Below are 21,414 nucleotides of genomic sequence, written 5' to 3'. Positions count from 1 at the left end.
ACATTTCAATAGACCTCTATAAGTGAAATACTCTTTAAAATTCACCTTCCAGACGAATTATTACCATGCAGTCTCACAGTCATTTTACAGACCTAATTACAAATGCCTATCAAGTCAAAACCTCAAGCCAACACAAAAAAGGCAAAGAAATTTTATCCAACATATTTAGTAGATGTAATAGACATATACACCGTTTCAGCAAAAATTGCTAAAAACTCAACTCCATGCAAAGAAAAGTAAAACCCAGACAGCTACCCCTGGAGCCTCTAAACAACTCCAAGTAAATTTGTGCTTCTTAACAATAATGGACTTTAAAAGACACAAGAAAAATAGACTACTGAGTGCAATAAGATTGCTCACACCATTTTGAGGATTTAATTTCAATTATTGTATCATTCTTTTGTAGCAACAACAGCTCATTTTGCACAGATTTCACATGTTGACAAAGTTCAATTTCCCTTTTATGCCCATACCCGCTTCCACCCCCAGCCAAGGAGCTAAAATCCCATTCAGTTAAAGCTATTGTCAGTCAAGATGCATTCATTCATGGTAACAGCAGTTATATGGTGTGTAGATGATGATGACGATGATTTACAAGCCATTATAATGTGGCCCCCATCTTTTATTGATATGATCAAAAGTATGAGACACCCACTGCTGTTCAAGCACTTTGTATCTTTCCTTGCATATGTATAGGGGTTTACCACGCCTGTGGAGGAAAAAAAAAGGGAAGAAGAAAATAAATGGTTAATATGCCAAGTAAATGGAAAGATGCTTCATTACATAACCAACACAATACTCATACAACTTTTTTGCAGGGTAAACATGCATTTTTAATGGTGAGAGGTTTTTATTTTTGCTTCTGGTAGGGTAACTGCTGGGACTCCCCTTCCTTACACTGGATAGCAGAATCCAGAAACAATCACTTGTTTTCTCAGTCTTGTGTAGCTTGGAAGTCATGCTCCGTCCCTACACTGCATTTCCATCCCTACACTGAATGCAACTGCATGGTTTGATTAAAGGCCATACAACAGCATTGGGAGGTAAGTGTTTCCCAGCACAACACAGAATTAACCACAGCTGGGAATGGCTACATAGTAATCTGTCTGCTGTGTTCCTGGCATAACTCAATGACCATGACTACACCACCTCTGGGCCAAAAAATCCTCAAAAACCCAAGCCAATAAAAGTCACTCCAAGGTGCAATAAATGGGGATTTTCCCCTTTTCCACACAAGGCAGGTAGAGATCTATTATTATCTGTTATTACATATTATAAGACAAAGTTGATCTACACCGAGGCACCAACAATGAAACACAGCTGTAATGAAAACATTACCTAAGATCTCTGTCTTCTTCACCATGTGCATCGAGATAAACAGAACCCCAAAGGCAGAAACGATGGCCTCGTATGATGATGATTACAGATGCGTTAATCAAAAGGAATATTCCTGTCCCAGCTCCACAGTTTTGAGAATGCTGTAATGTTATGGGCGTAGGAAGGCAAGAATGCAAAGATTCTGTTAGTATCTGTCAACTTTGTAACAGAAGAAATTTAAAAATTATACTTTGTTTTCCTTCAAATAACATGTAGACATTATTGAATAAGAGACAGTTTACCAATGGATAGCCTGCCCCAAAATTCTCCATTCAAACTAGAATTCAGTGTCTTGTGCTGCTATAACACCACCTGCATATAAAAATGTTTACATGCCAACATAATATATATTGTCAATATAATTTACATATGTCAATTTCAAGACAGTCCAAAATCTCTCTGACATTTTATGCCCCATTTGTAAATATCTCTCTAACAAACTGCTCTCACAGTTTTGTGAAGTCCATATAGTTCCAGTCTTCCCCAAACTGTTCAATGCAAGTAAAGAGAAAACCTATCAAAGCAAACCTTTATCATAGTCTGAAAAAGAATAATAGATGTCATCCAACTCAGGCTCCTGAAAGAACTTATTTATATGCTGACTAGAAAACTTTACTACTGAAAAAGTCAACGACCTTAAATCAGCACCTATGTAGTTACAGCTGTAGATCTCTAGTAGGTGGTCAGGTATCAGAAAATACTCAAATCAACCACAGACTGATTTTCTAGGTACTTGGAAAGCAAGGAAACAAACCAGAGGAAAATTAAAACAATATACAAACAACCCGAATGTAAACAAATTTCAACTGGCTGTGAATGAAAATCACGTGTCAACATTACACACAGTGGCTCTGTGGGACTTTCACAAAAAGGAGAAATAGGTTGCTATGCAATTAAATTGCCCTCCAGAATCCAGTCTAGGCCTATCCCTTAGAAATAAGCACTAAACTCTATCACTGGGGGTTAGACTAGATGACTCTTCTAGGGTTCCTTCCAACCCAAACTACTCTATGATTATATAAACACATTTTGAAAAGAAAACCATCAAAACTAAGCAATGGAGTTAGCAAATATCAGCGAGTGTGAGAATCAATTACAGAATCTGAATTAACTCTCTCTTACCAGTACACATTCACAGTAGCTCTGTTGTTTACAGCACAGTCCTTTCAAGCATACAAAAGTACCACAAACTAAGCAAACAGCAGGATCTTTAGGAACCTTGGTACAAACAGAACAAGTTTTTCTGTGATAATACTGAAAAATGGTATTGTAATTCTCAGGCAACTGAAGGAGGCGTGGCAAGTCCCACTTAGGCTCCTGGATAAGCAAAGCCTACAAATAAGGTAAGAATATATATCAGTTCAGTCAATTTTTTAAAACATTCATATTTTCTAAAAAAAATAAAAGAGAACACCAAATAAAAGAAACACGCAGTTTAAAAATATCTCATTTCTTTTGCATTTCACAAATTTAGAAGTCAAATGTCACCTTGTGATAGTCACCTGCTCCTGGCTGATTACCATACCCAACTGCAGTCACGTTTCATCCTTTGTAACAGGTACAAATTGCACTAGCCTTTTCCCAAGAATGTTTTCTAAATGTGACATACTTTAAGTGCAAAAACCTTCACAGCTAAAACAAGAGAATTAAGAGTCACCCACAGGAAAGACTCTCAGTCCCTGCACTAAGATTGCTTGGCAGTATCAAGGTGTTGCTCCCAAACTCTGGCACTGACTATGAAAGCTGTCTCCCATCTAAAATTTAGACTCAAATTTTCAAAAATTGAACTGAAGTTAATCTCTGTAAATGATATTTGAAGACATCTGCCCATTTTTCAAAACTGTACCAAACACACACCATATTAAGAAGTTACCAAAAATTGTGAGTTCTGGTAAGACAGGCACTACCTGTCTTAAATACTACTTTGAAAAGCCTAACTCTTCTCATTTACTCTTAAAAACACTGTCCAATTTTATGTTGAGATTTTTCTTGGTTGGTTGTTGGCGGGGGGGACGGGGGTTTAAACAGAAATATGTTTTCCTTCAATGTAGCAATTTTTTTCTGTGTTTTTGTAACTTATGAGCATAGTGGTCAGATGGGATCTTTTTTGCAAGGTCCAAAAATTTTTTTACGAGTGCATGACCTTGAAACCTAAATTGCAAAAAAGAAAAAAAGAGAAAGAAATACTGCATTTGTACTTGGTTACTTTCCAATCATGGGAAGAATGCTATCAATTTCACTGGAATCTATAATATCTGACAGATTAGCAGGAACTGTATTTTGAGATTAATCTGGGTATTCAAATTTTCACAGGAACAATCATGTTGCAGAGTGAGGAATGCATCTGGCTTTCCCCTGACACCACAGATTTAGAAGAGGGGGACTTGAATTGTTGAGATGCAGCTTTGTCATCAAAACAATGCACTCATGTTGAAACATTTCCATTTCACAACTGATTATTTCAGTTGCACTAACTCAAGTCTTGGTATTATTTCTTTAACCTTTAGAAAAAAGGTACCATTTTTCATCAATAACTGTTAAACAGATTTTAACCTTTTCATCTTTTTCAGTTTTGCAACTGAAGATGCAATGTTCTACAGTATATTAAAAAAGGCAAGGAAAAGTTCTGATACCTATTTTCTTCAAGTTTCTATTACCTGCCCTTTATTGGCTGCAGGTGCAGAAGATAGGTGCACACTTAGTATCATCTAAGGATAGTGATTCTATATTCTGTCTCCAACAGTCATAAAAATCACACAGGTCTTCGTATTCCTGTTTTTAGCCAATTCAACTCACATCCACCTACTAATATTTCCCATTACAATTTCTCTCTCACTTACAAGTTACATTCTCCGATCTTTAGCCAAAGCAACAGTATATGTACATAATGAATCAAACAATAAATAGCTGCTTCCATACCATGACTATTTTGGAAAAAAATAACTCTGCTACATACCTTTACTTGATCTGGATGTCTACCTGCAAATGAAGCCAGTTCTGAGCACCACTGTGAGATCATGTCAAATGCTGGCACTGGCCAATCAAGACAAGAGGCACTGGTGAACTGATGAGCTGACTGAAAAGATGGTAATAGACCCAGGCAGCTTGCAAGAACGGTGAATTCTTCATCTTCCTTTTTAGTCATGAAATCAGAGAGGTTTAGATTAATACCTAAACCCTTAATTTTTAAGTAGTTTATTAAAAATACATATACTTCAATTAAAAAGTATTCTAGTATTAAGATGCAAATAGTCATGCTTAGTGACACAAGAAGGTTCAATTTCACCAGATAACTTCAAACTGGACTCTTGAAAAAAAAAATTGTCATAAAAAACCCCAAAACCAACCAACCAACCAACTTTAAAACCTCAACCCCAAACAAACCCCACAAACAAAATACAACTCTGCCACAAAAGCCACAAATCCAAAAAAGAGAAACAAAAGAAGAAAGCCCCAAACTTCACAATAATTTGTTTCCTGTTTAGCACCCCAAACTAGCTAATGGCTGTTTTACAAAGGCGATGATGTTGAGGCAAGGAAAAGAGGGAGATGACCTGCAGTAAACTCTACTTAAATTAGTCATAGAACTTAAACATCATTGTCTGCTGATGCAATGTCTCTGAGAATGAAGTATTAAGAGGCATTAAGAAAATCAGTACTGAATTCCATTGTGTGTGGAATTACACCATCTCTGCAAATGCTGGACAAGTTTTAAAAGTATGTTGGTACTTTATGAGACAATTACCTATGACCTAATTAAATAAGCATTACTTTGCTAAGTTTAAGAATATAATACCATTTTTAAAAACTGCAGTGCTGTAATATATGATTAAAAAAAAATCTTAGGATAGAACATGTATACCATGAAAGAGACACCTTAAAGTTCTAGTTTTTGATCTCTAGCTTGTATACGTAAACGTTTGCGTGTGCCCTTCTCATTCTGTACCTGACAACTAGGCAAATCCCCTCCAAAGAGATGGTGTTGAAGAAGGCTTGTGATCCTGAGGAAAGGCAGGCAGAACTGCTGCAGATAGCACTCTACAGAATCCGGATTTACCTAGACAGGAGGAAGATATTACTAAATTCTGTCCCAGATAAATGATCCCCCAGTATGGAAAGTCCAATATGAACCAAGTGTTTTTTAAGCATATTATATAAACGACTGCATCAAATATACATTCCAAACGCCAGCATTTCACTAATAATCTGAAATACCTCTGTAGGTTTTCTTCCCCCTCAACAAATGGGTTTTCTACTTAAATATTAACTTTTTCAAGTTTCCGAAAGGTCTTTCGTACTTATGATTAAAAACCATATATATGATTAAAACCTGTAATTATAAGAAGTATTTGTCAATAACTTTCTCAATATGGCACTGACCACATCTGATATTATTAAAAGAGGCAGAGGTATTTGCAGAGGCAAACTGTCCCAAAGGGATATGCTTTGATCTAGAAAATAAAGGGCTGTACTGCAAGTCTTTAGCAAGATCAGAGAAAAATCATTATAACAATGAAGCAAAAAAACTTCAAGGGGACGTGCTGGATAAATTTGCCAAAAATCTGCCAGTACCACTGCTAGTTCTTCAGTCTCTTCTTCTTCATATATCTTCCCCTTAGACAGTTCACTAATCACATGACCCAGCAACACTTCCCAAGATTTTTCTCCACTGGATGTATTCTGCAAATGAGAAGAAAGGAAATTCAAAAAGAGCTGGTTATAAAAAGAAGAAAGTGTTTCTGTAATAGCAACAGCAATGAAGAATATTTCCTTTTGATCAACATGTGAATTTTGACCTACAAAGATACACAATGCTTAAAAAAATTAAAAACAAATATATCATTTTACAGAAGGGGACTGCATTTAGCTGAAGAGGGAAATGTGAATTGCTACTTGAATTATGTATGTTCTAAACTGAGTGCTTTATGAAAGCCATTGTATAATGTTTGCATTTCACATTTTCTCTGTGAGTATATAAATGTTTACTTTAAAATTAGAAAGAATCGCTTCCCAGATACATCTTGTTCTGACAGAATTTTGATTCTAATACAAGGTTTTTTTTAAAAAAGTAATTTTCAAAAACATACCAACCAGAATGAATGACAAAACACTTGCTATGTATTTTAAGTTTAAATGAATCTACCAGAAAGTACAAAGTTACATTTGGAATGAACAATGTCTACTACAGATGGAAAATATATTTAGTGTTAAGAATAAATAGCCACTTAGCTTTTGCTATAGCAATTACATTTAAAGGCAACACAGAAGGCCTTAAAAATAGAAGGAAGTGTTCTCCTAAGTATTTTTCCAAGTCAGAATAAATTCTACCCTGGAAAAAGATGACTGGATATGAATTTTGAGTTCTGTTAGTATATTATCAACACAACAAACAAGGGTTCCACTCCCAAGGGTTCCAATCCCATTACTGTGATTCTTGAAAGAAACCAAATACTTCAGTAAATAGTTATGCATGTAATTCATCAGTTGGTTTCTTTAGTGCACTTTGACATCAACTTTCATTCTCCATTTTAGATGGGGCCTTCACCTTTCATACTGGGACTGTACACTTACTGTTTATGCTTATAGTCAAAGAACCAGAAGGCAACACACACTTAATTCAGCAGCTAAGACAAACCTTCTTTCTATGTTATTCCTGGAAGTTTACTCCACAGGCATTTACTGTGTGCTTCCTATGACACCATAACACACCTTGCAAAGATAATGAGGGTGAATTTGGGTTTCAAAAGTACAATATCCACCTCTCAGGCCTGCTGAGAAATTAAACTCTTCATGTTGTTTGATCATTTCACATAAATATAGAGCAAAGTTTTCAGCCCATGTTTAATGTCTGGAATACCAAACTGTAATAGATTCACTTGGCATTATCCATAGACAAAAGTTAAGTGAGGTGTCATCTGTGTAGTCATCCCAGGATTAAAATGTCACTCTTACCAGCAGAGAAGAAAAAGCCAACCTGAACCATATGTTTTTAATCACCGGGGCTTAAAGAATCTTTAAAGAAAGAACTCGGGTTTCTAAATTAAAAACCAGCTTCCCTTGTGATGCATGAGGATGAGGGATACGCTCAAGAAGAGAAGGGCAGCCAAAGAGCTGGGACAGAGTAACAGGGAGTGTGTGATTACCATTGGCCAATCCTGAGTGCTTTAAACGGCAACATTTATCTCCTGAGAATCACTTAAGTAAACAATGAAAAAACCTGTTCACTAGCAACAACGTCAAGCAAATGTCTTTGTATTTCTGAGAAAATGACATTATATTGAAAGAAGGGCTGGATAGGGACCTAAAAAAATGAAGTACAGTCCAGTGATCCCAATGTAATAAAAAATTCTCATAGTAGCAGGCCAGTAGATAATTTATCCTTAAGAACTTGGAATTCTGACTGACCATTATGACAAATTTAAGTTACATGTGAAAAGGCAGGTCATTCTTCTCAGTCTTCATTTCATTTTACATCTAAGGCCCAGCTGTTGTATAAAGGGGTAATACCCATTTATTCTCCTGGTTCCAACAACACTTGTATCCTTTCCTTTGGTCTGACATTGGCATTCTTCTGACCTTCTGGGAAAACCAATCTGTGGAGCAAAAAGTTAACTGAAGGATTAAATGAATGCTGGTGCTAGTGCAAAGAACTTTGTCTTTGGTGGCAACTGGCATTCAATCAGCTGAACTGAAATAGAAAGATGCATTGTCACTTTACTTGTAAATACTACCAAAAGTCAAGGAAACAAAAGTGACAAATTTCCCTCTCTGTCTCTTCATCACATGAGCACTCTGGACCACATAGTGAGAGAAATTTATATAGCTAGCCACAAATAGCACAAGCAAGTTGGAAAAGTCAAGAGGGTTTTTTCTCCAACAAGGCTGCCTGCTTTTCCTGTAGAGAAATGCATCAGATCAATGCCCATGGTCTATATAGGAAGACTTGAATTTCACAGGAAGGAAAGCTGCATTTAATGATTACAATCACTGCAACAATGTAGAGACTGAAACTATAAAGATACAGACTGTGAAACTTTTAAGTCTCATCATGTACAAAAACCTGCAGAAATTGCACACACAGAAACAAATTATTGGATTTTGAAGCAGAAGCAAATTACTACATGCAAAGCAGAAGTATCTGTTACATTCATACTAGAAATACTTAAGAAGAATTTCATAAATGTTTTAATAAACTAACCAACCTTTTTGAGAGCTCCTGACTCTTTCCATGCCATCCTATCTTCAGCACTGCATTTAACAGAAAGTGCTGCCAAGGCTTGAGTATACAATAAAGTGAACAACACTTTTATAATGCAGGTGAAGTGTTCTGTAAAACAAAGAAAGTAATTTTTAAACATTTGATGTTTTTAGCAAATATAATGATTACAGAGTCTCTAGTTATGGAAATGATAATTCTGCAATGAAAAGCAAGTGCTATACAAAGAACAGCCTCTCAAAACATACAAAACAGCATATATTGACTGGCTTTCCGAAATGACTAGGCAGCCACAGTGAACAGAACAAGTACAGGACAAGTCATTTTCCACTGCTCCTCATTTTCATCTTAATCCTGGTTAGCAGTGACTTCATCCTAGTGGACTGGTTATAATACAAAATTATATTTTGTTCAAAGGTTACAAGCTAATCAGTAGGTTAAGCTACTGATTACTGTAGATGTAAGCAAATGCATATCCTACCATCTCTTCTGGCTCCCGTCAGGGGTGACACATACAAATAATGGAAGAATTAAATTTAAAAAAAAATCACCACAAGTATATCTAGCATATCAGTTTCTAACCCTTCACTTCCAGATATGGATCCCACCATAAAACACTTGCTGCAAAACACTCAAGTGAGTACCTCACATGCATACAGAAGGAAGACAGAAGGCAGACTGGCATTTATGGCATTTTCAAAGATCTTTATGATTTTTTTTTTTTAATATTTAAAGGACTATTATTTCCTACAGCTAGGCTGGAGGAGAAAGGTTTTGAAATTTTTTGGGGGACGCTAGCAACAGAAGCAAAATAAGACTTCCTAAAATGGAAACAGAAAAAAAATCATTCACTGAAATGAAGATACTGAAACAGTCCTTTTTTATCTTTTTACTTTAGGCTCTATTTCCAGTCCCAAATTATCTACTTTGTTTTTAAATCTAAGCAGATCAAAGAAGTTTCTGTCATCACTTACACCACTCCATAAGCATAAACATAACTAATATATATCTAAAAAATGTAGACAAAAATGAGGGGTTTAAGAAGTCCTCTCAGGCTTTGAAGTCAAGCAAAACAATTTACATATGCACCTCACAAAAACTGGGTTAAATTCATTCTTTCTTCCCAAATGATTTAAACGAGTTTCATATGTGATAATGTGGAGGCCAGGAAAATGAAACACCTTGCTTCTCCTTTCCTGCATCTAATATCAAAACCCACTACTAGGTTATAAAATATACACAGCTAAGACTTGAGTACATAATTCAATTTGTGAAATAACAATTGTTTGTATATGCAACAAGTGTCTACAAATCAATGCAGACGTGGATTTTGAAACTTTTTAATGTCTCTGAGTATAAGCTTATGTGAATATCAACTATAAGCACCATTTAAGCATCAAAAAGATCATTTCTTATTAGACAATTAAAAATTAACTTTTCTGTATTATCTTCCTATGGAGCTTGTGCTAAACATGACAATGAATGGTCCGATACTTCATCCCCCGCTTCTAGAGCGGGCAGCATTATAATGATACTTCCTCTTCACATCTCCCCAAGAGGAGGGTTTACCAGATCCCACTCGATCTTGAGGCTGTATTTTTTATCTCTGCTGAAACCTCTACTTTCTTAGCAATTCTACCCCTGAGGAATAACAGCAGGCAGGCTTGCAGGAAATTTTCTGGGACTGAAATCTACAAGATGAAACCACACACATTCAGAGAACTGTAAAAATTGCCTCTTTGGCCCGAGTTAAGAGTTTGTAATCGTAGCTAGAACCGAAGTCAGGTATTGAGTTCTAACCCCTCAACAGCAGATACAAGCAATCCAAATCAATTTCACACTGAAAGCATGGACAAACCCCCTGCATGCAGAGCAGCAAAGGCAGACTGCTGTCAACAGGCACCAGCCTGATCCATCTTGTAGCTCTGCTCAGGTGATTGCAGTGCTCAACACTGGGTATCTTTGCACATTTTAAAAAATCTGATTTTTCCCCCCTTAATTCTAATTGTATTCCCCCCCCCCCTTAATACTAATTGTTCAATTCACCAGAAATATGTCTATCCCATATTATGTTTCAATTAAATGAATTATCTTGTATTTATTTACATGTATGTGACTCATAAATTACCATGAATTACATTTTTGGAGAATCCAGAATTGGACAAAAACTGCACACTCCCACATCTGGGTCACCCTAAAGAAGTCCTGAATTCTGCACAAATGTCATCTTTTTTTTTTTTTTCCCCTTTAGGAAAATATCTCAGGAGCAGCTCAGAGGCCACATGTTGTGTAATGAGCAACAAGGCTTTTTTATAGTCACAGAAACATCCCATGGGAAATGTACTGAAACATCAGTCACTGCATCAATTATCACTTCATTGCTATGCTATCTCTTCAAATGCCATATATTTTGACAGCTGTAGGCACCTGTAATGCTAGAGCTGTTGCATTCTTGTCTACTGCAAAGAGCAATTTTATTTGACTTCCTGCAGTGTGCTTGTGGGGGCTGTGTGCTGTTTTCCTGCTGCCCCCTGAGGCAGGCTGTGCTTTTGCTACATCATCTTTTCAATTTAATAATTCTAAAGCTTGCAAGTATGTGAAGTAAACCACTGAGCAAAGTTCTGCACTAAAATGCATTTAGGATTCTTGCCCCTAATCTGATAGTCTGACAGTCTGAAAGTATTATTACTATGGCTAGGCCAATCTAATCAAAACAGCCTAATCCAGAACTTTTGTACTTCTTTTTGAATAATACTGAGAAATGCTCTTACGTTCCTATTTTTAAAACTTTTTGGAACCAAATAATTTCAAAGCTTCTCATCCCATTGTATGCATCAACCAACATCCTTAAAAACTAAATTTAAATAGGAAACACTTCTAGAACTCTAATTTTAACATTAGTCCAAGAAATGTGCAGATAAATAAGCGTATTACCAACAATACAAATATTTTCATTTCAATATCAAATGAGATGATATACCCTATGACAGAAGGAATCCACAAAGAGAACCAGATGGAAAATGAAGGACGTAGGGCCTCTTTTACTAAATTTAGAAGGAGATCTTTGTATAAATAACCTTTTAATATGCTCCTTGATCAAAAGCTTGAACACTTCTTTGAAAACACAACTTCAGAACAAAGGGAGACAGCACTGAACTTCAGATAATCCATGAAAGGTATATTAAAGTTCCAAAATACAGATAAATATTTGAGCTACCACATTGAAACTGGATAGTATTCAAGCTGATTACATCCATACTATATTTAGTCAAGAGCCTTATCCAATAATTAAAAAAAGTGTCAGTGTTTGCCTGAAAGCTACTTGCTGCACTTTTTTTGCATGTCATTCAGACTTAATAAAAAAAGAATCTGTCAGAACATCCAGGTCAGCCTCTTCAGCAGCTGAGCCTAACCTGTATTACAGGGAAAGGCACTGAATTTAGGTTTTACACACCAGAGAAGAAAACCTTTCCTGGAGTCCAGAGAGGCTGCTCTCAACTCCCAGAAGGAACTTGAGGTTGGAACACATCCAGCGCTCCCACAGCACAGCTGTCTCCCTGCAGCCCGCAGGGCTGTGGCGAGCGCTGCTCGGCCCTGCCCGCATCCGGCACCACGCACAGCGCCGGGCCGCTGCTGGCCCACTGAGCCCCGCTCCTGTGCACCTACCGGCCTCGGGCTCCCTGCTGCTCACACACACTCCCTGGGTTTTAAACACTCTCTATCAGTGCACTGCTTCTTACATCCAGGGCAATGCGGAAACTGAAATCACTAGAAGCTACACTCTGGACTTCTAGAAATCTGTACATGGGGTCCCAAGTCAGGTGGTGGGAAAATAAAACTTTTTACAATTGATGGTAACATGAAAGAGGTCCAGTTTCAATTAAATTACTCCAACATCCAAAAACTGTGTTGCAGAAAGGACTGGGGGATGGGGAAGGGCGGGGGGGGCTGTGGGGATTTGAATTCAATTTACAAAGACAGATTTAGGTTTTGATAACCACCAAGCCACTCTCTCCATTTCTGTACACACACCATCATTTGCTATTTCTGTAAGAAAGGAGCTGGAAGCAAAATCTTTGTTTTGTACGGAGTCCCAATTTACAGCACCATGAACACTCTATCCTCTGTACAACAACTGCCACAGAATTGAACCAGAGAACTCCTAGGTGGATTATTATGTATTTAGCCCTGTACAATTTCAAAAATTTCAAACAAAATGCTAAACCATTTGAAGCCTTTAAAAGTTCTGCCCACATCCTAGTGTGAAACTCAAAAGAAAAAAGAAGTTTCACAAATGGTTTTAGTATCCTAAACAGTGTTTATTTTGCTTGCTACACTACACAGAGATACACATATCAGTCCCATTCCCTTCTCTGCAAATTGGCTAATGCTTGTAAATGCTCTGACCTCCAACACTAAGTTTTTTCTGTAGCAGTCTTCTTTCTTTCTGGTAGGTACAGATCAATTTTCTCTTCTGAATGGAGAGGCTGAACAGTAATGGCATTTTTATTGCTTTAATCTATGTCAGATTGAAAAAGATACCAACGCCCATCCAACAGTTAATAGGGAAGTTAATGCAATTCCCAGTCTGAATTTAAAATTAACAGTTAATAGGGAAGTTAATACAATTGCCATCTGAAGGGCAAGAGATGAGATTTTGAGTCCTCCTTAAAGAGCACTCTCTATTTTTAAAAAACACATGGTGTAAACAAAAAGGATTTTAAGTACAAAATTAAAAAAAGATGTCATATTTGATGAAGCACACAATGCAACTTACTTAAGTCTATTGTTAAAGGAATATACAGGAAATATCTGTCAACACACACAGGCATCAGCCTGTGTGTATCCCGGCGCACAGCTAAGTCCACAGCCCCTGCACCCCATGAAAAGGGCAAAGCAGCACAGACAATTCAGGAAGCAGAAGGGTTGAAACAGAGATTTTGTTCACCCCTATCGCTAACCACGAGACATTTCACAAGCCATTTTACCTTAGTTATACCTCAGCCCTCTACAAAGAATGAATAATATCGAATTTGACTCTGTGACCTACACACCCATTGTAAAAATACTAAACAAATTTGTTATGACCTACTTTTGTGAACACCACTCTACACCTCCAAACAGAATTATGAAAGACTTTCTTTTCATTCTGCCTAATCATTTTGATGAAACAAAAATTAGGAAGATAAATGGCAATTTATTTCCAATTTAATGCTTCACAGATTTGAAATAGATACATTTATTTTCTATCTGCCACTTGCCATTTCCCTCTCAACTGCAACCTACAAAAAACCTAAGAGCAAAGACAACACATGCTGCTGATATGAGGCATTTCACAGAATTCTCCACAGAATGCCTTACTATTAATTGAATGTTGTCTTTTCTAGGATAAAATATATTTTCTTAAATGGTGCTATTTAATGCTTGGATATTGACTACAAAGACACCACTGGTTTGTACTTCAACACTTCCTTCCCTGAATTTCAGATGTTAATCTCATTAAACTTTTTGCTGTTTTTATACTAGTTTGATTGAGGCCTTCCCATAGCATTAATTTAAGTTAAACTGTGGTTTAAAAAAAAAAGTACATTTTTGACAATAGTCTTCCTATGCAAAATATTTTATTCTTTTAGTATTTTCATATTCTAAAAAAATCTTTTGGATACACTTAATCCATACGCATGTACTTAACAATTGGATTTGATGATACTAAAGGTCTTTTCCTACCTAAATGATTCTATGATTTTAAGTGTATTGAAAAAACAAATCCACAATGTTAACGAACACATATAGAGTCACTTTAGCTGAATTTAAACATTCAGTACTGAGGACTGAACACCTCTTATGGGGAAACAGTTTCTACTAAGGTGTAAGCATCAAGAGCAGAACAGTTCCTGAATTTACCTATTCAACAACTACCAAAACTCAGCAGATATCAAAACTGCCACACAGATCCCATGGGAGATATTCTGTTCATTGTCAATGAAAGAGTAAAGTTTTATTGTCCTCATTCTCAAATAAAGGTACAATTACAAATAATCAAGCCAGAGACCAGAGGGTCTGAACCCCTATTCTGGAACACACATTACGTATTAGCAAGAGGAACCAGGTTCAGCTGTTCCTTTTACACAGAAAAAGAAATTTAGCTTTTAAGACAGTTCTGATTTTCGTAATGAAAGATTTATTTTTTTAATATCTATTTAATATTTATTCATAATCATACTGTATGCTCTCTCTATTGAAATCACTGCATTACAGCAATTATTATCTTCATATATGAACTCTTACATAAGACTGCTGCAATTTAAGCTCTGAAATTCAAATTAAATTACAATCTTTCAAATTTTTTGCCTTTAGGCACTCAGTTCAACTTGAAGTATTGAACTGTCCCTCTAAGCAAAAGATGAAGGTCAAACAAAGGACACTTTTCTTTCAGTAGAAATACTTAATAGTTTCCACTCAGCTCGTGTATCTTTAATGAATAGTTGACTGATAAGGTAAAAAGACAGGGAACACAGATAAACCTGTCAACTCAGAACAAAAACTTCTGTTCAATGCCACCTTTTGTAGATAAGGCAGAAACATTATTTTAGAATACACAGTAGATCAGCTATGATTTACCATCCTGCAAGCCATCATGAAAGCAGCCTCAACTACATAATAATTTAAATATACATATTTTTGTAACATACCTTTGTGCAATGGTTGAGGCATGGTTAAAATCTGGATAAGCAAAAGGGATGAGACATCTCTGTAAAGCACAGGAACTTCTGGCAGTTCTTCACTTACCAGCCTGGAAATAAAACCAAAAGAAAATCACTTCTGATATTATAAACCCATTTTCATATTTTATTTTGTATTTATTTTAAATAGTATTACATTTGATATCAAGCTTACAGAAGCCTAATACTTGACAATTTGCTAACTGATCTCAATTTTAAAATGGATCTCATTTCAAAAATTTAGTGTTACTCATATAATAACTCCTGAGGAAATTACCATTTGGGTACCTGATTCTGTTGAAATGTTTTAAAACATTCAAAACTGCCTGAACTCATTATGTCTATGTAGAGAGTCAAGGAATACTCAAACAGTTGAGTTGGTTTCCAAAGCATGGCATTTCACACGGATACAAGTAACCAGGCTGTAACAATAATAAATCCTCAAAATACATTTCACGTTTCAGGGAATGCTCCTATTGGAAAACAGAGACCTCCTTAGAAAACCTATTGCCTTCCTTCATGTAAAGAAATGAAGGCTCAAGCAGCCAAGACAGGTGGGATTATGCAGTCTTACACACAGTCTTTATGAAACTCCCTGGATGTCTAGAAGGAAGCAAGTAAGCACAGGGATACTACAAACTTTTCAACTATCCATATCTACTGATGTAACATCATCTTGTTTTCCCATACTAAAAAGCAAAAAATGCTTGCAGATAGGAGGTAGATTCTAGCTTTGTGTAGCAATATTCAACAAAATTCCAACCAACAGTATTCTTCAGGTTCAACAGCTGAATCAAATGACAAAAAAAAAAAATCAAATTGTGAAAAATCATTCTTCCCTCTTTTAACTGATATGAGGCATGATGGAGATCTCAAGCAGGAGCAACTTGAAATAAAATATACACACCCTCCCTGTGAGCCTTCCCCTTCTACAACACGCACAGGTGCAAAGAGCTGGGTGGGTTCTTACTGCCCTTGGCAAGCAGTGGTGCTGCTGACCTGTGCTGCAGGAGCCACACTCTGAACTCCTGGTCTCACTGGCCCTGAATCTCCCATGCAAAGCAGTCCTCTGCCAACGGCCACCGGTGCTGCAAAGGAACCCACTGAGCTCTTGCAGTCTGTGTACTGCAGAAGGCTGCCCACATCTAGAGCCATGTGGATGTGTCCTCTAACAGCTTTGAGGATTAAACCAGTTTATCATCTCTGAGGCCCATAAACATGATCCTGCTTTTGAAAAAAGACTACATAATTACTGCTTTCCTGAAAACGCAGGCATCTCTCTACAGAAGACACCTCCAGGAGTCATCTGTGATATGAAGTTTAACACATGGAAGCAGTCATACAAGAGGAGGATTAAAAGAACACTTATGTTCACATGGCTGACTGATCTTGTAAAGTGAAGGGAGAGAAAACATGGTCTAAGTGGTCCTTTTGAATTAATGAACCCAGACAGCCACAGAATAAACACCATCGATAACCCTTTTGCTATAGTCAATCATTTAATAAAATTATTGTTTAAAAGAACTGTAATATACATAAATATATACATATATAGGCCATGAAAATACTCATCTCAGTATGTCTCTCTAATTCTACTTTTACCCACATCTAGTTCTACTTTATGATCTACAACACTGAATTTTAAAATAATCCTCATTGTGTAATGACTTTAAAACCATGGACATCCCTTAAATTACTTCTCATCTTTAGTTCTTAATTTATATATAAACTTGGGAAAAATTTAATTTGGAATAACATTAAAAAAACTGATTCCCTCTGGTCACATTTTGCTGAACACTTCTTTCCAATATTGTTTAATATATACTTAACAATTAGGTCAAATATCAGTTCTGTCAAAATTACTATATATATATACACAGAATATCATAATTGACTGGCATCAACATCACACATAAATGAACTCATTTGCACATGCAGGACCAACTGAATTACTTTTCTAGTTTATTCAGTTTGTAAGAATTGAGAAGCAAAGCTACATTAAATGTCAGGGGTTTAGATAAGCTGCTTTTGCTTCCATCAAGTACTGCAGCACATGAAGCACTTAAAAATTGCTCTGTCATTTGTTAAGAGCCTCAGAAACTTCTTCATTATGACAATGAAACTGAAATTACAAAATGTGTTTAGAAATGTGTTTTATGGAAACTGTCCATTCTGTTAATGCCTAACGCATACGTGCAAGCTTGATAAATCTGACTACAAAAACTTGTGCCACAGAAGCACTTAATAAAAAGAAGCAACTACAACAACAAATAGGACCAAAGTAATACAAAATTATTCAGATGTGTAACAGTTGTATGCTGAATCAATTTTTAATAGGGTGAAAATAAACTGTACAGTGCAAAATGACCATGTCCTAAAATGAAAAATGCAAACCTCAGCCTTCCCTATGGAAATGACCTCTCCTCCAGCCCAAGGTAATTGGGCTGCACCTCTCTGTGCCAAAACCAGGGTTCCTATCACCTGACAGCTGAGAAACTCTGCCTCTGTAGTCTGCATCCTCCTCCTGAGAGCTGTCATGCAGGAGTCATTTCTTTGGGAATGGATACAGAGAAATGGGAAATTCTGTTATACTCTGAAATAAGTAGCATTTTGCTTATGGTGGTTCCTTACATTTATGCTCCCCATTCCCTCTTCTCTCGACCAGAGACATTTAAAAGTTTTTGGTTGATGCTAACTCCAACCAATTATAAAGGTAGAAATTCATTAAATAAAAAAAAAAGTTCTGAGCCTCACACCTCTTTGAACTGTCAGACACAGGGATATAGGTACACCTAAACTAAGGCTTCATCAACTAGGGCAAACTTATATTTTATTCACAGTTTACAGGATAAGAAGTAAAGCACACAAATCCCAGATGGCAGAGAGGTCAAACTAATACACAGCCTCTGATATTCACTGCAAGAAAGCAGAATTCTACTGCTTATTCTGGCTGCACCTTAGGACATAATCACAATTTAATATTTGCTCATTGTGTCACAGCAGATTTTACAGCAGGTCAGTTTCTCATTATACACTCACTGACATTTCTAACACTGGGCATTTCCCGTTCTCTTTTACCAGGGTGCCCCCAGCAGTCCCCTGTCACCCGTTCCCAAAATCATTCAATTTATGCTTTTTAAAATGTGGATTTGTTGCTTGACTTTCCTCATGCAGCCTGCCCAAGTTACATCAGCACAGCCAAGGAAGATGGCGAGCTACAGTGCAGGGGAAGGAAGAAACAGCCAAGAGCAAAAGCTGGCACTACTGTGAAAACCTATGTACTGTAACACAGGACCTGAGAGCCAGCTGTTTCAGGCAGGATTTCTGTTGTATGGAATAGAGCACATAAGTCCTGCTGCAGCACGTGTATGTATAGACCACCTCTTGCATAAACCTTAACTAAACCCCGCTATCCCACCATCCTACTCTCTCTGTCTCAGAGTATCTTCAGAAAAACTGTGGGGGTTTTCTCCATTTCACAACAGTTTCTGTGATGGAGATGTGACTTAAGGGGTTCCTCCGCACAGCTGCTCAGTCCTATCCCTGAGTTGCAGTTTGTTGCCCCAGTATGACACCATAAACAGACTCTGAAGTGATCTAGCTTAGAATGAAACATGAGCAAAACACTGTAGAAAGAAACTGAAAAACAGCATTTCAGTTTATCGTGCACTTCCTCCCTCCAAATGCTTCTACTGCAAAGATCCTTCATGTTTTATCAATCCATTCTTTGCTGAAATATTCTATCAAAATAGACACAAAAATTTCAGCCTTTGTAGAGATTCAAATTTTAAAAAACATGTACATCCTTTCATTTCATGTTTGTTGTTCCTGAAACTGTGACTATTTGGACTAGTCCATTAAATTTACATCTGGGTTTAGTAATTATTGCCTCCAGCTGCTCCTTGCCTGCCCCCTGCCAGAAGCTATTATTCCCCTTTTGCACCACAATAATTGTTTATTTGATCACTATTGAAACCAGATCTGCCCCAGAAGAACAATTTGCTTAAGTACAGCCTGTGGGACCAAGCATACATTGAATTTTGCAACATAAACTGCACAGGGGAAAAAATCTACTAAACCATTCACAATTCACCAGACTTAGCTTCTTCTTTTTCCCCCTCTCAAACAGCTCACATTATTTAGGCCCCTTTTGCTCAAGATTTCCTTACTTCTACTTAGCCTTGCTGTGGCTGCTTGAGCTTCTCCCTATCTTTCCTTTCAGTTGCCATTTTCAGCTACAAGGAGAGCTAAATACAATTGCAGAAGACACTGGACAAAACCGGTGGTTTTGAGAAGTACAGTGAAGCAATTCTGTGAGGCTCTTTACAAGTTACTTTGATCAGCTCTCCCAGTCACAGGAAATCTAAGGCATTACTTATGAAGAATGACAGCTGAGTTGTAGAAAACTAAGATAAAAATTGTGGGTTCTACATCTGAGTAGTTCTATTTGTAAATATTTATTTATATTGAAAGAAAATAGCTATAATTAAATGAGAATGAGAATACAATGTAATGGGGACTTGCATTCCACAGATTTCTGCATGTGTGTGGGTTTTTTTTTCTTTCCATTTTGAAAATTAGCCTTTTAAATAAATGAAAATTAAACTAGCTTCTCTGGAAAACTGCTTTCAACTAAAATAATAATTTTAAGTGAAAATTAGATAGAAAAAGACAGCATATTGGTTTGAAATTATTTTGCTTCTGTGACTTTAGTAAAGTTAAATTGTTTGGAATCACAGTAATACAGGCAGAAAATACAGAACTTTTTCCCTCAATTCTGTCACTGACATTCTTTTTCTATAAGTCTTTGATTGAAGTCTCATGTGCAGGTCAGGCTGATGATTTAGATGACTTGGTTAACTTCAAAGCAGCAGAATGCTATTCACATCTAAAATCTGCAATGATTATTTCTCCACCATCCTCTTAAGCTTTTTCAGTTTTCTGCAGTGTGTCACCTTCTAATTGCTCTGAGCACTCTTTCCTGTACCTGAAAAAATCTGCTATTCTGTATCTCTCAAAAGGCTGTGTGACTCTAAGAAGTGTACAATCAGATCATACACACCAGTCCTATGAATGCCATCCTCAAGTCAAACTACCACTTCAAATTTCTGCAGTATAATTACAGATACTAATTTTATGCTCCAATTTATAATTTAAAAATATGTCCTCAAATTGCCTCCTTTGTAGTCTTCTGTGGCCTGCAGACTAAGGAAGAAAAAACATTCCAAGGAGTGAGCAAAAATATTCCAGCTCAAAAGCATCTGTGCATCTCACCAGTAAATTATTTCATGGCAAAATGGATGCTATTTCAGTTGTACCTTCCTACAAACCATTTAGGACGTTATGCCAAACTAGTATCATCAAGTCTACCATGAAATATTGAAAACCAGTGCTGAAAACACAAGAACTGCTCAAAAACATTCCCAGCATGCACCCCTTTCTGCAAAGTAAGGCATTACAGACCTACAATACCACTAATTTCTAAGTGATTCAAAATATTGCCCAATGAAATCTAACATACTGCACTTCAGCCTTGACATGACCAATGCATGGTGAATTCCACCAGCTCTGTAGGCCCCCTCTATCAACAGCTGCTTCCAAATCCAGCAAGCTCTTCAAATGCCAAAATGAGAAGCACGTGATCTGTCCCACAGCCATTCTGACCACATGATCTTAATTCTGCTGCATATAACTCAGCCAACCATACACCAAATTTATTAACATCATCCCACTGCTCAATCTAGGTCAGGGCTCAATCAGCGTCACATGAAAACACACCCTCCAAGCAGTTTGAATGCATGCTGAACAGGTTTTCAGGTTCGAAAATGTGTGATGCTTTCTTCTGCTAATAGTTTATAAATTAATTTCTTAATACAGTTCAATTACTCTAATAACCTAATGTTCATTGCAAAAAGAAGCCCGGGTCCAAGAGAACAGTAAAATGTTAAACTAGAAATGAGAACAATTGCTTTAACAGTCTTCCCCAGTTTGCAGTTAGGACTGTGGCATTGCAATTCTAGATCAGTTTTTGAAATTGCACAATGCTTTCTACCTCAGGCTCCTAGAAGCACTGACAAACACACAGCTGGAGAGGCATTA

The 21,414-nt window shown here is 36.8% G+C and overlaps 1 protein-coding gene across 1 annotated transcript; it reads right to left on the bottom strand.

Annotated features, from left to right (window-relative positions):
* Positions 1–352: 352 nt before the first annotated feature.
* Positions 353–18,762, bottom strand: LOC137477115 (E3 ubiquitin-protein ligase UBR3-like; the record flags this gene model as incomplete). The annotated part of the gene is made up of 9 exons (XM_068195829.1): positions 353–709; positions 1,339–1,478; positions 2,500–2,709; positions 4,334–4,510; positions 5,324–5,434; positions 5,950–6,057; positions 8,580–8,704; positions 15,286–15,386; positions 18,734–18,762. Coding segments are annotated over 9 exons (1,119 nt in total), but the record flags the coding sequence as incomplete, so codon positions are not given.
* Between the last annotated feature and the right edge of the window lie 2,652 nt (positions 18,763–21,414).

Source organism: Anomalospiza imberbis, chromosome 7, assembly GCF_031753505.1.
Source record: "Anomalospiza imberbis isolate Cuckoo-Finch-1a 21T00152 chromosome 7, ASM3175350v1, whole genome shotgun sequence".
Classification (NCBI taxonomy): domain Eukaryota; kingdom Metazoa; phylum Chordata; class Aves; order Passeriformes; family Viduidae; genus Anomalospiza; species Anomalospiza imberbis.
Note: the sequence above shows the minus strand (reverse complement) of the source record. Positions and strands in the feature narration are given on the sequence as shown.